The following is a 13,308-nucleotide window of genomic DNA, read 5'->3' as shown; positions in this document are numbered from 1 at the left end:
GTTGGCAAGCAAAGTCTTTACCAAATAAAATAACCTAACAGACAGTATACCTCTTTTTTTAAAAATATTAAAATTTATATGAAATCCTTCTAAGTGATTTTAAATTAACTATTTAAAAATATTAAAATAGACATACCTGTTTGTCATCTTTTTCACGGATGAAAACTGGTGACATATATTTAGTGCAGTTATGTAACTTATATTAGGAATACTTAAATAAAACTGAAGTGCCTCACATTTATTACTGTTCACCACTGTTGGGACATGAATACCAACATTCTTTCTTTGTTCCACTAAAGACAGTTCCTTTAGCAAATCGGCTGTTTCTTCTTGGCAGGAACTGAAAAGGATTCGGATTCCGGCACCAATTAAGGTAGTCAGCAGGCTGTCATAGCTCTTTGTTCTCCTAAACATCCTGGATGTGTCTCCTAAATATTTAATATTTAGGAAAATGCAAATCTTAGTAACTTACATTAAGTAAAACCATTAATAATATACATTATTAAAATCCCAAGATCTACATACACCATTAAGCAAACTAGTGCCACACAATGCTTAAGAGAAACCCTACTGCTAAAGATCTAAACTGATTCTCAAATAGCTGAGAGAAAACAGGGAGAACTGCCTTTATGAGTGTCTTAAAGTGGAACCAACAGAGGAAGGTGAGTAGGCAGGGGAAATTTTATATCCCCAGATTATGCATTCCTGAAGGCCAAGACCATATTACTCATCTCTAAAATTTATAATGCTAACATTGTTGAAGGGTTCATTCAGTATTACTTCTGATATAAAATTATCTTGTGTGTTTATTCCAAGAGTAATTCAGTACACTGCACAGCCATTATAATATCAACTCTTGCCTATTAATTTACTTTCCTACATTTCCTGTTCATTTTCTTTCCATATTCTAACTACATCCTTTTTTAACTACATTCTTAAGTCAAAAAAAAAGATACTTTTCCATAACTTTTGCCACATTTCTTTTTATTTCAAATCTATTTCCTTTATAAAGGATATGCTACTAAAGAGTAAATTATAGAATTTTAGTACGAGAAAGATCCAAGAGATCACCTAATCTAAAGCCCTTGCTTGTCAAATTAAAAAAGAAGAAAACAAAAATATTGGGGTACTGAAAGGTAGAGTGACCTATGCAAGGTCACGTCACATGGTTCACTAGTGACAGTGCGCGGGTGAAAAGGTTTGCCGCTCAGTTCCCAAACCAATGTTTCACGTAAACTACATTATTTTCTTCTACATAACGACTGTATAATCCTGGAATTCTTCCCTAGTGGCATTTACCTGCATGATTTCACTCAATCTTCATAACACCACAGGATGAGTAGGACAACTATTAACTCCTCAGAGGGAGTGATTTGTCAATGCAAGGTCACACAGCTATAGAGACACCGGAACTTAGTGCATCTTCTGATTCCATATCCCATGATTTTTTTACTAGTCTGCGGGGCTCCCTGTACAGTCAGAGTGCCCACAAAGATTCCCTAACAGAAGCTCCAAGCCTGCATTTCATCATCCTCGGCACCCATTTCAATGACCCCCTGAGAACTCAATCTTAACGTATTCAAAACTGAACATTTTTTGTCCCTCAAATCTTCTGCTTCTCTTATATTCATGATTTCAGTAAAAAAAACACTGCTACCTAACTAACTGGTCAGTGATCAAGAAATTGGTCAGCTCAAGAGTAATTCCCGACCCCTCCCACCAATTTCCTCTAAGCCTGCCTCCTAAACTTCACGAATCCTCCTTTCCCCCACTGCTGCCTTATTTAGGGCCCTCATCCTTTCTGGGGCTCCTGAAAAAAGACATATGATTGGTTCACTTGCCTTCAAGTTCCCACCCTTCAATTCTCATAAGCTGCATTTAAACATGATGACTAATGAAAAACATGGCATTATATAAGTATGAAATGACATTTAAGAGCTTCCCACATCCTGACAGTAGAAGAATGAAGTAAATGGTCAAGTGCCTTTACAATTTATAAATGCAAACATTTTAAAATACAAACCTGTTTTTTCTCTGTCTTTTTCCACAATCACACATATTCTTTCAAACATGCTCTGTAGGTGCTGGATCTGGTCAATGAGCTTGTTCTTATTGATACTATTTAACATCTCAGATTGAGACCTCCTTTCCACCGCCATGCGGTTACTCACAATGTAATCACAACCATTAAGAGGACAAATCTCTACTTGTAAGCCATGAATCGCTCTTAGGGAAGAAATCACTTCTGAACCACAAGTGATTTCACGACTATCCACAAGAATACAAGTTCTCTGGCCTTCCTGTGGAAGTCTCAGAGAAGCATGTGTGCCAGCCAAATGTGGTCTTGAGTTGGAACAATACGCCATTGAAGTGCCAGAATCCTCCAGAGCACAAGCATTCTAAAAAGTAGAAAACATCGATCGCGATCAGTTAAATATACGTTAGCACCATAAACTTCTAACACCTAAGCTGATTTTTCTTACTGAAACTTTTTCCATCCTTCAGCATGACCAAAGTGACTATGTAGATGAAGGGTCAAGCCACCGCTTAATACCTAGTAGGATAGTTATAACTTTTTTAAAAGGATATGTGTTGATGGGAATGTGAAAAAAATGGAATGTACATTGCTGGTGGGAGTGAAAAATGGTGCAGCCACTGTGGAAAAGTTTGGTGATGCCTCAGAAAGTTAAAGAATTACCATATTGCCTAGGATTACTTAAGGGATTACTTCGGCAATAGCAAGATAGGAGCTAGAAACTAGGCTACTTGGCCATCCTAGAAGGAAAGAAATTCAAAGGAAGGAAATCAGGTGGTACCTCTAAACTCCTCTCCCCAATTGTAGATGAGAATTACACACCTGAAGCCTTCATGGGGGAAAAGAAAAGTTAACCTGGGGGAACTAATTCTGAGCATGTAGTTTCTGTTAATTTTACCTTGCAAGAAGCTCAGTTTCCTATTCCCTTTTAATAAAACTAACAAGTTCCCTTACAGAATGTTACTAAGCAAACTATTAACACATTTAAAAAATTAAAACCAAAGCATCTCATGAATTATTCATATAGTTTAGTGTGCTGGCTTCTTGTTTTGAAGAATTTTATCACTTGCTAATTTTTCCTTGACATAGTTATTTAACACAAAAGAAAGCAAAGCCAAAAAATAACTTTTTGGTAAACATATGAAGGCTTTTTTTCCTCAAATTTGATCCATACCTTCAACTGAATTGGAAATTCTCTACAGTCTTTCTGTGAATCAACAGTAGTGAAGGATGGTGAGGTAGATTCAATTTTACTACAGCTCTGAGGTTTAAAGTCTGAGACATCAGAAACTGTAGCCTTTAAATTAAGTGGTGTCTGTTGTCTCTGCTTTGGTGATCGATTAACAGTTAGAGTAGAGTAGTCCTTGGACTGCAACGAAGACCCAGAAGGCACTAAATTCCAACAGTGGTCTTTTTGTTCACTCTTGTTCACAGTGCTTGGGTTAACCACAGTATTGGATTCTCGTTTATCATTTACATTGTCTTCATCCTCACTTGAATCATCTGGTAAAATAATTCTGAATAATTTCTTTCTTAAGTGTGCACAATTTTCTCTCATCTTCATTTGTTTTAGCTTTACTGCACGTCGGGTTTTATATTTTTTACTCCCACTTGCAAAGCTATCTTCAGTTATCATGTTAAAATCAACACAGACTTCTTCACTTGATTGGCTTTTGCAAGACTCCTCTTCATCAACACAAAAACTGTCTTCTAAATAAGTTTCATCCTGCTCAGGAATCTATAATTAAAATACAATAAAAATATAAATTTCTTTCACAAAGTCAGCATGTATTTAACATATTCTTTTAAGCACATGACATCTTTTTGAATATTTCACATCATTAATTCAGTCAATTGCTCAGTTAACATATTTTGAGCATCTTCTTTTCTTTGAGTTTTAGTTGAGATATAATTGACATAAAATGAGATATGAGTTTGTTTTTGAAGTATAACTGACCTACAACACTGTGTTAGTTCCTGTTACACAACATACATTTCAAAATGATCACCATGTAAGTCTACTTACACTCTGTCACCATAAGAAGATAGTACATAGTTATTAACTATATTCCTTCCCCACATTATGCATTTCATACTCATGACTCATTTATTTTACAACTGGAAATTTGTACCTTTTAATCTCCTTCACCTATTTCTCTCCTCCTGGCCACTCCCCTCTGGCAACCACCGGTTTGTTCTCTGTATCTATAACTGTTTCTTCTTAATGTTTGTTCTTTTTTGTTGTTTTTCAGATTCCACATATATGTGAAATCATATAGTATTACTTTTTCTCTGTCTGACTTATTTCACTTAGCCCAATACCCTCTAGGTCCATCCATGTTGTCACAAATGGCAAGATTTCATTCTTATTTATGGCTGAGAGATATTTCATTTTATATACATACCACATCTTCTTCCTGAGTATATTCTTTACAGAAGAAAATGGGAAGTTTGGGAATTAAAAAAAGAATGATTTACCCTGTGGAAATCTACACTCTAGTGCAAGTAGCCAGAAAAATAAACAGTAATTTATAAACAATGTGATAAGTGCTTTATAATAAACACAATGAAAGTATAGAGATATGAATGACTGTATTTCCAAGCTGAAAACAGAAATTTATGAATAGGACTAATATGAAAATGCTATCCATAAATGAAAATAATCTATAATTTTTAGGATGTACCATTTCATGAAAAAAATTTATTTTCATGAGAAATATGACAACATAGAAGAATTAAATTTTTAACTAATAGATGATAATGTTCTATTTACTTCCTTTAAACATTCTCCTAATTGGAAAACAATTTAAAAGTATATGCTAATTAGCTCAAATTAAAGAAAGGATCCTTTGATCAAATTAAGACCAAAAGGGATTTTGAGAATTCATTTAGTCCATCTTCCTTACTCAGGGCAGAAATTACTGCAAATAGTTCTGATGGTCCAGTTTTATAAACAAAATGAAGGCTTCATTAACAGGAATAAATCTCAGTATCACCACCAGGAAATTCTCCATAATATTTCTATAGTTCATACCTGTGAGAAAACGTTCACATTGTTATGTTTCTTATGGAACATTCTGTACTGATTGCTCATCAGTGGACTTCTCAAAGATTTCATGTAAACTGCTCTCATTTCAGCATCTGTGTAAAGATAATAAGAATTTCAAATATCAAAATTATTTAAATGAAAATCAGCAAGTAATTAACTTTGACCAATCCCAAATTCACATGATTCAAAATTTGTGGAATTATTTAACCCAAAAGATATTTAATATATACTGAAACATGTCTAAAACCAATTATTCAAAAATACAAAGTTAGGAGTTTTGCCTTTGATAGACCATCTAATTGGGTGATCATGGACAATTTATGTAAGTTCTCTGCGTTAGCTATTTCCCTCCTCTGAAAATGAAGATAGGATAGTGCCTTTTCATTAAAAGTAAATGTATACAAAGACCTTAGGACTATATCTGACTTACAGAAAGTATTCAATAAAACAAGAAACCCAGGCAAGATAAGAAAGCATACATTTTAAATTATCAAAAGCCACAGCCAATAGTAAGTATTTTTCATAATTTTCAGTCAAGAAAAAACTGGGAAACACAGGTTTTTATTTATGCTTATCTTTTTTTTAAGGTTATAATCAGAAAGCAAGTTTATTTTTGTCTTTTATTTCCCCTTACATACTTCTGAAGTGATTTTATTAAATAACAGGTTATTTTGAGGGATAACACTGCTAATTTAATGATGACAGTGCTTGGGAAAAGATGGGTAAATTTTTCTTGTAAATCTATTTCCCTTTTCTCCATTCCATAGCTAGCTTCAACTACTAGATAGTCTCCTCACCTAACGACCCACTTTTTAAATCCCTTCAAAATTTAGTGGAATTTTCACTTCCCGCTTACAGTTTAAAAAGACTCAGAATCAAGGAGTTTTCAGAGATTTTTTTCATTTGTTTTGTAGATTTTTGGGGGGGGTAAAAATAGTAAAATTCATCCTCTTTAGGGTACAGTTCTGAGTCTCAACAAATGCATAGTTCTGGCAACCACTATCTACTTGCTATTCCTATGGTTTTAACTTTTCCGAGATACCATATAAATCAAAGTATACGTATGTAACATTTGGAATCTGGCTTTTTTCAGTAACCATAATTCATGTGAGATTCATAGGCCTATAATTTGTTTAAGAAATGACACATTAAAAAAAAGAATGTAGATTTTGAGATTTTCCTTTAAAAGAAAAAACTTTGAAATCCTACATATTTCAAATGTATTATATCTAAAATGGAGTCGTAGACCTCCCTGCTCTCCATCCCAATTGCTCTATCTGCTACCTTCCCAACAGTGGCAACTAAGTCCTTCCTTTGCTCAAGCCCCTTGACTCCCTCTTTTTCTCTCTAGTCCATCAGAAAATCCTGTCAGCTGTGCACAGCCAGAATCCAGTCTTTCTCACCCTCTCACTACCTCCACCTCCTTCCTTGATTCGATCACTGCCATAGCCTCCTGAATGGTCTCCTCTTCCACCTTTGCCCCCAGCTAGGCCATTCTCAACACAGAAGCTAGAGCGATACTTCTAAAATAACATGAGCTGGCAGCTCAGTAATTACCCCTCTGATCTTACTTCCTACTACTCCCCTTCTCCTTATTCAATTCCAGTCATAGTGCTATTCCCTTGAACACAACAGGCACACTCTGGCTTCAGGGTCTTTATACTGATTGTCATCTTTGCATCAACATTCTCCCACCAGATTACACCATAAACCTGCCAAAGCCACTTCTGTTAAAGAACTTCAAGGACATAATACTAAGAAACCTTATTCTGCAAATTATGTCAGTATCAACAACACAGTATTGAGAACTTAATATTTAAAACCTTTTTTCTTCCAAAGTCACCGACCTTGGGAAACTTCACTGTTTGAAATCCCATCAGGCACTACAGGAGCAGAATAATGGCAAGATTTGTGAAAGATCAAAATACAGAAGAGCCCACCACTTTCCTACTTCTATTACAGCCAATCTGAATCATCTGCTCTTCATATACTGTATAGAACACCTGCTCAAACATTGTTTGGAGAGACTGTTTTGTAAAATTTAATCAACTTAGCTTTGTGTCTCAGCTGGTTTTATTAACAAACTGCACTGCTGAATTCCTCATCTCCTTCTAGTCTTTGTCACTTTCTCAATGAGGCCTACACCTAATTACCTTATTTAAAATCACAGCTTGTCCTATTGTTAATACCCCAACCCCTGCCACTCCAAATCTTCATCTTACTCCATTTTTTTTTGTTTCTCTGTAAATTTTTCATCCTATACTAAATAAGTTAGTTATTATGTATATTCTTTGTCTTCTTCCACTCAAATGTATGCTCTGTAAGGGCAGAGATTTTTGTCCATTTTGTTGACAGATGCAGCTTTCTCAAGAACCTTCCATAGTATCAGGCAGATAGTAGGCACTAAATATTTGTTAAATGAACATCTGACACAGCCAGCCAGGTTATTCTGGAGAGAAATAATCAAATTAACAGAAGCCTACAAATAACCAACTCTCACATAAAGTAAATATTACAAATTTGAAGGACAATGACCTAATATTTCACACATGTCAAAGTTAATTCCCTTTAAAATCAGGATTCTTTCGAAAATGACTCAAATATTTAAATACAACCACATTAAGCAGGGAGAGTATAACTCAGTAGTAGAGTGCATGCTCAGAATGCACAAGGTCCTGGGTTCAATCCCCAGTACCTCCCTTTAAAAAAAGATGTATAAATAAACCAAATTACTCCCTACAAAATAATAAATAAATAAAATAAATAAATGCACTGAAAATTAAAAGAAAAAGAAGCATCATTATATCATTTACCATTTATAGCCTGTGAAAGTTGAGTCTCATCATTTAAAAAGTCAAGTAATGAGGAATCTTGTTCATTTTCTGACTCATCATTTTCATCTGATGAAACACATTCTGCATCTTCTTGGGAAAGTTCTGCTTCATCATCTAAAAACTTCCTAGCTACAAGCTAAGAGAAATTAGAAAACAGAAAAACACCCTTAAGAAAATCATTTAATTTCCTTAAATAACTGAAACACTTTTGGAAAATAAATTTCTTGCCAATGCCTTTAAGATCAAAAATAATAAATACAGAAAACTACTAGAAGAAATGATAAAGTATACACCTATTTAAAATTTTTTCTGAAGGAGGGGAGGGTATAGCTCAGTGGTAGAGTGCGTGCCTAGCATGCACAAGGTCCTGGGTTCCATCCCCAGTACCTCCATTAAAAATAAATAAAAACTTAATTACCTCCCACCCTGAAATAGATAGATAGACAGACAGACAGATAGACAGAAAGAAAGAGAAAAAGGCAGCTAACTAAAAAAATAAAATAAAATTTCTTATGATAATTCTGCTATAAATAAAGTACAAGTCAGCATATCAGCTTGCTGAATGTTAATTAATAAGCCTCCTGAGTCTTCCAGCTAATTAATTTTTGCCAGGAAAAATACTGCACCACAAAAGAACTAATCAGAAAAAAAGGTGCTGAGAATTCTTTTCCAAGAATTTGAATGTAGAATAGAGATAAGAAAAGCAATATAATTATTGTAAAAGCAAATATAATTCTAAAACTCAGATCTCCCTCTCTCTATTTTCTTCAATTTGAACATTATATTCTCTAATATACTATACACTAAAGTTTCTTAATTTAGTCATTCAAAACAATACAACATTGCAAGATAATTTTGAAACACAAAGAGAAACAAAAATACCACACTTTAAGATTTTAATTCCAGTAAAAAAAGTAAAATTGGGGTCAAAATACTTTTTAACTTTGGTGTTTTTTTCCTATAAGGAAATTACTGAGCAAAATCTACATTTTTGTAAAATCCAATGTTCTTTACTAATAAAAAAATATATATAGTATATTTATATAAACATAAAAAACTGAAAAGCTTACCTTTAGGTGACTCTGTCTCTTGCGGACTCTGATGCCTCTTTTGTCCTTCCTGTTAAGATCCTTGAAGTCTTCTGATTGCAGACCTCGTCTGTGAAAATTCTCACTCTCATCACTAGATGAGAAATCTAACTGTAATTCAATAAAAATTCTTGCATAAGAAAATATAATTGGATTGTTGTGTCTTAATGTATTTTTCAAGGGTTACTGCTTTTATTTTCATTTTTTCTTTTTAAATAGTTGACCTAACACTTTCTTGATAGAAAAATAAAATGCTCTTACAACTCAGAGCCATGTTACAAATACGTAATACTTAAGAATTTAAAAGAGAATACTAAGTATTTTCTAAAATACTGAATTAGGTAATATAAGTAATACTATTATAGTATTCATTAAGTTTTGTATGCATTTGATAAAAACTTATATTGTCCGTTTAACTGTTTCCTTTAGAAGATTCTGAAGGGCTTCACACACACAAAAAAATTAAGTCCATAAACATAGCTATCAAAATCAGTCCAAACATACAAGAGTCCTTTCACATTAAGAAACTAATACAACAACAAATTTTGACTACAAGGCCCACTACTACATCTCTTACAAAATAATATGAAACCAATCAAAAGAAGTTTATCAAAACAATTTCAATTAACAGGAATAATTTTAAAGAATGATTATCAACATTATAAATATTTTCATTCACTTCTAGAAAGCCAGTCAGACATTCTAGTTCAAGGAGCAAGTTAAAACAATATTTCTAATGAAGTTTTATATGAGTACACAAAGTTAATATGGACTGATTGCATTTTTATTAATTTTGCACAAATTATACTAGCTTGTATTAGAGAATTAAAACACGCAAGATTCCCTAATCTCAGAATTAGCTATCATCTATAAGCTGATGACAAATAAATACTATTATCCTTAAGACTGGCCCCCAACCCAGACTTCACATTCACACCATCATCAATGCTGGCCAGACACTGTCACTTTACTATCCCACAAGAACCTTAAACTCAAACATGTTCAACACTGAACTTATCATCTATTTCTTGTTTTCTCTAAAGATGTGAAGCATCTGCCAGCTAGCCCAAGGCAAAACCAGAAAGTCATCTTGGATTCCTTCTTTCAAACCCATTCAGGGAGCAAATGAAAGAATAAGGCCTTCCAAAACCTCACTCATATTTTTCTCCAATTTTACTTCCTGCTACTTTTTGCTTTTACAACCCAACAACAAAGAGATGCTGTTTCCACACTCTGTGTGATTCTTTAAGCTGCTGGGAATTCCTTCCTTCTCTCTTCTCTTCCTTAACCACTACATATGGTTTAAGATTTAAGTAAAGTATCATCTCCAAGAAGCTTGCCAGAACTACCAAGGTCTAGGTTAAGGGCTTTTCTTATCACTTACCTTTAAAAAGTTATATTGAAATTATCTGTTTACTTATCTATCTCTCCTGTTAGACTGTAGACTTAAAACAGGTCCAGGAAATAGTTTATAGTATCCCCAGTATCTTAGACAGTAGACACAGAGTAGGTGTTCAGTCAATGTTTGCTGAATTGCCGGAGTGTGCTGACAAAAGTGGGGCAGTTTTCAGAAGGAGTTTAAAATAGAAACTTCAGTTACATATGATTTACTATCTATTTTTCTGTTAACCGTATACCTGTAAGATCAACTACATCTTGTTCATCTATACATACATTTTTCTTGTAATATTTATTCTGAAAGAATTTGACTTAATATACATTATCTGTTATCTTACTCACTCTGTTTGGAGGAACCCTGTGCTTTTTGACAGCATGAAGTGGAGAATCAACTTCACTATTTTTTTGATCCTAGATAAAGTAGATAAATAAAGTAAGGGGTTAAAAAAATAGATTTAAGGGGAATAAAAAACTTTATGTGACCATCTCATTGTGATTTCTGAATGACTCACCTCAGGGGAATCCAAAACATTTCCTTTTGTTTTTTTAATTCTTCTTTGGAAAATTTCATCTTCACTTTCACTGCTTGTTAATTGTTCATCTATAATTTATTTAAAAAATAGTAAATCTGGTCAAGAGATTTAAGTTTATCCAACCACAACTATCTTGATGGGTACAGTAAGAATTATTTCTGGCAATCTCAACATTTATTTACTCTCAAGCAAGATAATTTTTCATAAAATTATCTGGGCCCAAAGGATAGAAAAATAAAAACCATGCCAGTGAAGAAATTAAAAGATAGTAACTCTTAAAAGCTTTTGCACAGCAAAGGAAACCATAAACAAAATGAAAAGATAACCTACGGACTGGGAGAAAATATTTCTAAATGATGTGACTGACAAGAGCATAACTTCCATAATATACAAACAGCCCATATAACTCAATAACAAAAAACAACCTAATCCAAAAATGAGCAGAGGACCTAAACAGTCATTTCTCTAATGAAGACATACATATGGCCAATAGGCACATGAAAATATGCTCAATATCACTAATTATCAGAGAAATGCAAATCAAAACTATAAAGAGGTATTACCTCACACCAGTCAGAATAGGCATCATTAAAAAGTCCACAAATGATACATGCTAGAGAGGGTGTGGAGAAAAGGGAATCCTGCAACACTCCTGGTGAGAATGTAATTTGGTGCAGCCACTATGGAAAACAGTATGGAGGTTCCTTAAAAAACTAAAAATAGAGTTACCATATGATCCAGCAATCCCACTACTGGACATATATCCAGAGAAAACTCCAATTTGAAAAAATACATGCATCCCAATGTTCATAGCAGCATTATTTACAACAGCCAAGACATAGAAGCAACCTAAATGTCCATCGACAGATGACTGGATAAAGAAGTTGCAGGGGTGTGTGTGTGTGTGTGTGTGTGTGTGTGTAATGGAATACTACTCAGCCATAAAAATAATGAAAAAATGCCATTTGCAGCAACATGGATGGACCTAGAGAGCATCATTCTAAGTGAAATAAGCCAGAAAGAGAAAGAAAAATATCATATGATGACTCATATGTGGAATCTAAAAAAAAAAAGAGGGCATTAATGAATTCATCTACAAAACAGAAATGGACTCGCAGACATATTAAACAATCTTATGGTTACTGGGGAAAGTGGGTGGAAAGGGATAAATTTGGGAGTTTGAGATTTGCAAATGTTAGCCACTATATATATAAACAGATTTAAAAAATTTCTTCTGTATAGCACAGGAAACTATATTCAATATATTGTAATAACCTTTAATGAAAAAGAATATGAAAAGGAATATATGTACATATATGTATGATGGAAACATTATGCTGTACACCAGAAATCAACACATTGTAACTGACTATACTTGAATAAAAAAAAAAAACACTGTAGGAAAGAAAAAGCTGGAATGTCTTCTATAAAAGGCTGAGTTGAATCTTCTCTTGTATCATCTGAATCATGAAGACTAAGAGTGATCCTAAGAATACAGCTATGGAATTTCTGTCCAAGCCTCAAATGATTTTCAAAGGAATTTTCTTTTCCCATATGAAAAAAAGAGAGAACACTGGCACTTATTCAAATTCTGAAGTTCTGAAATTATAATTATATTTTTAAATTGCACTGCATTGTACACACATATAGCAGGCCATATTTATCCAATGAATAGGATGTTTTGCTTTAGCTTCAGTGATATAAAAATACGTATTAGATAAGCATAAGTTTTCTACCTTGTTATTAAACATTCCTTGAAAAAGAAAAAGAAAAAAAATTATAGGAAGGGAATTCTTTATGTAGTGCCAGAAAGTTTAGCAATATTGCAGTAACACAGAAAGTAGAAATTGTACCTAATGAATGAGGTGATCTAGGTAAGATTTCCAGACAAAATACTTAAGGTATTGCCTGTGCTTCTTTCTGTGAAAGTAAAATGTGAAACGAGAGAGGGGAACTAAAGAAAGTACTATTAAACAGTTGAGACTTGCTAGTTTTGAAAATTAACAACTTCTCCAGCTGGCGTACAATGTTAAATTAAGGAATCTTCCAGGCAAAGATCTGATCTAGAATACTACCAGGAAAATGTTGTCCAGGTGATGCTGAGGATGTGACTGTGAATGCTTTAGGACCTCAGAAAAATCAAACGTGGTGCCTCAAAGTACCATTCAGTCAGATAAAAGGCTCCCTAAACATTTTAAGAATGTCTCTTACAGATCCTCTCAAACAACAGGCCTTCTAAGAAGATTAAGGAACTATCTCTAGACATCTCAGCAAACGCCAAAGGTAGGGAAGGATTTACCTCCAAAGACTTGTGGGCATGGCTAATATCTAGCTGAATAAACCTCAAGTAAGAGTCACAGGAGATCCACAA

At 33.8% G+C, this 13,308-nt stretch overlaps 1 protein-coding gene across 15 annotated transcripts in view; it reads right to left on the bottom strand.

Annotated features, from left to right (window-relative positions):
* The window catches only part of FANCM (FA complementation group M), a 765,839-nt gene that overhangs the window by 720,402 nt on the left and 32,129 nt on the right, over positions 1–13,308 (bottom strand). For all 15 annotated transcript variants that reach the window (XM_072962981.1, XM_072962983.1, XM_072962982.1 and 12 more), the window contains exons 15-22: positions 10,917–11,005; positions 10,747–10,815; positions 8,989–9,117; positions 7,898–8,054; positions 5,070–5,176; positions 3,210–3,773; positions 2,024–2,399; positions 137–428 (exon numbers count right to left, since the gene is read on the bottom strand). In XM_072962981.1, coding sequence (XP_072819082.1) covers positions 137–428; positions 2,024–2,399; positions 3,210–3,773; positions 5,070–5,176; positions 7,898–8,054; positions 8,989–9,117; positions 10,747–10,815; positions 10,917–11,005 — 1,783 coding nt within the window. The remainder of the gene's footprint in view (positions 1–136; positions 429–2,023; positions 2,400–3,209; positions 3,774–5,069; positions 5,177–7,897; positions 8,055–8,988; positions 9,118–10,746; positions 10,816–10,916; positions 11,006–13,308) is intronic.

The sequence above is a fragment of the Vicugna pacos genome, chromosome 6 (assembly GCF_048564905.1).
Source record: "Vicugna pacos chromosome 6, VicPac4, whole genome shotgun sequence".
NCBI lineage: Eukaryota > Metazoa > Chordata > Mammalia > Artiodactyla > Camelidae > Vicugna > Vicugna pacos.
This window is presented reverse-complemented; position numbering and strand designations above follow the sequence as displayed.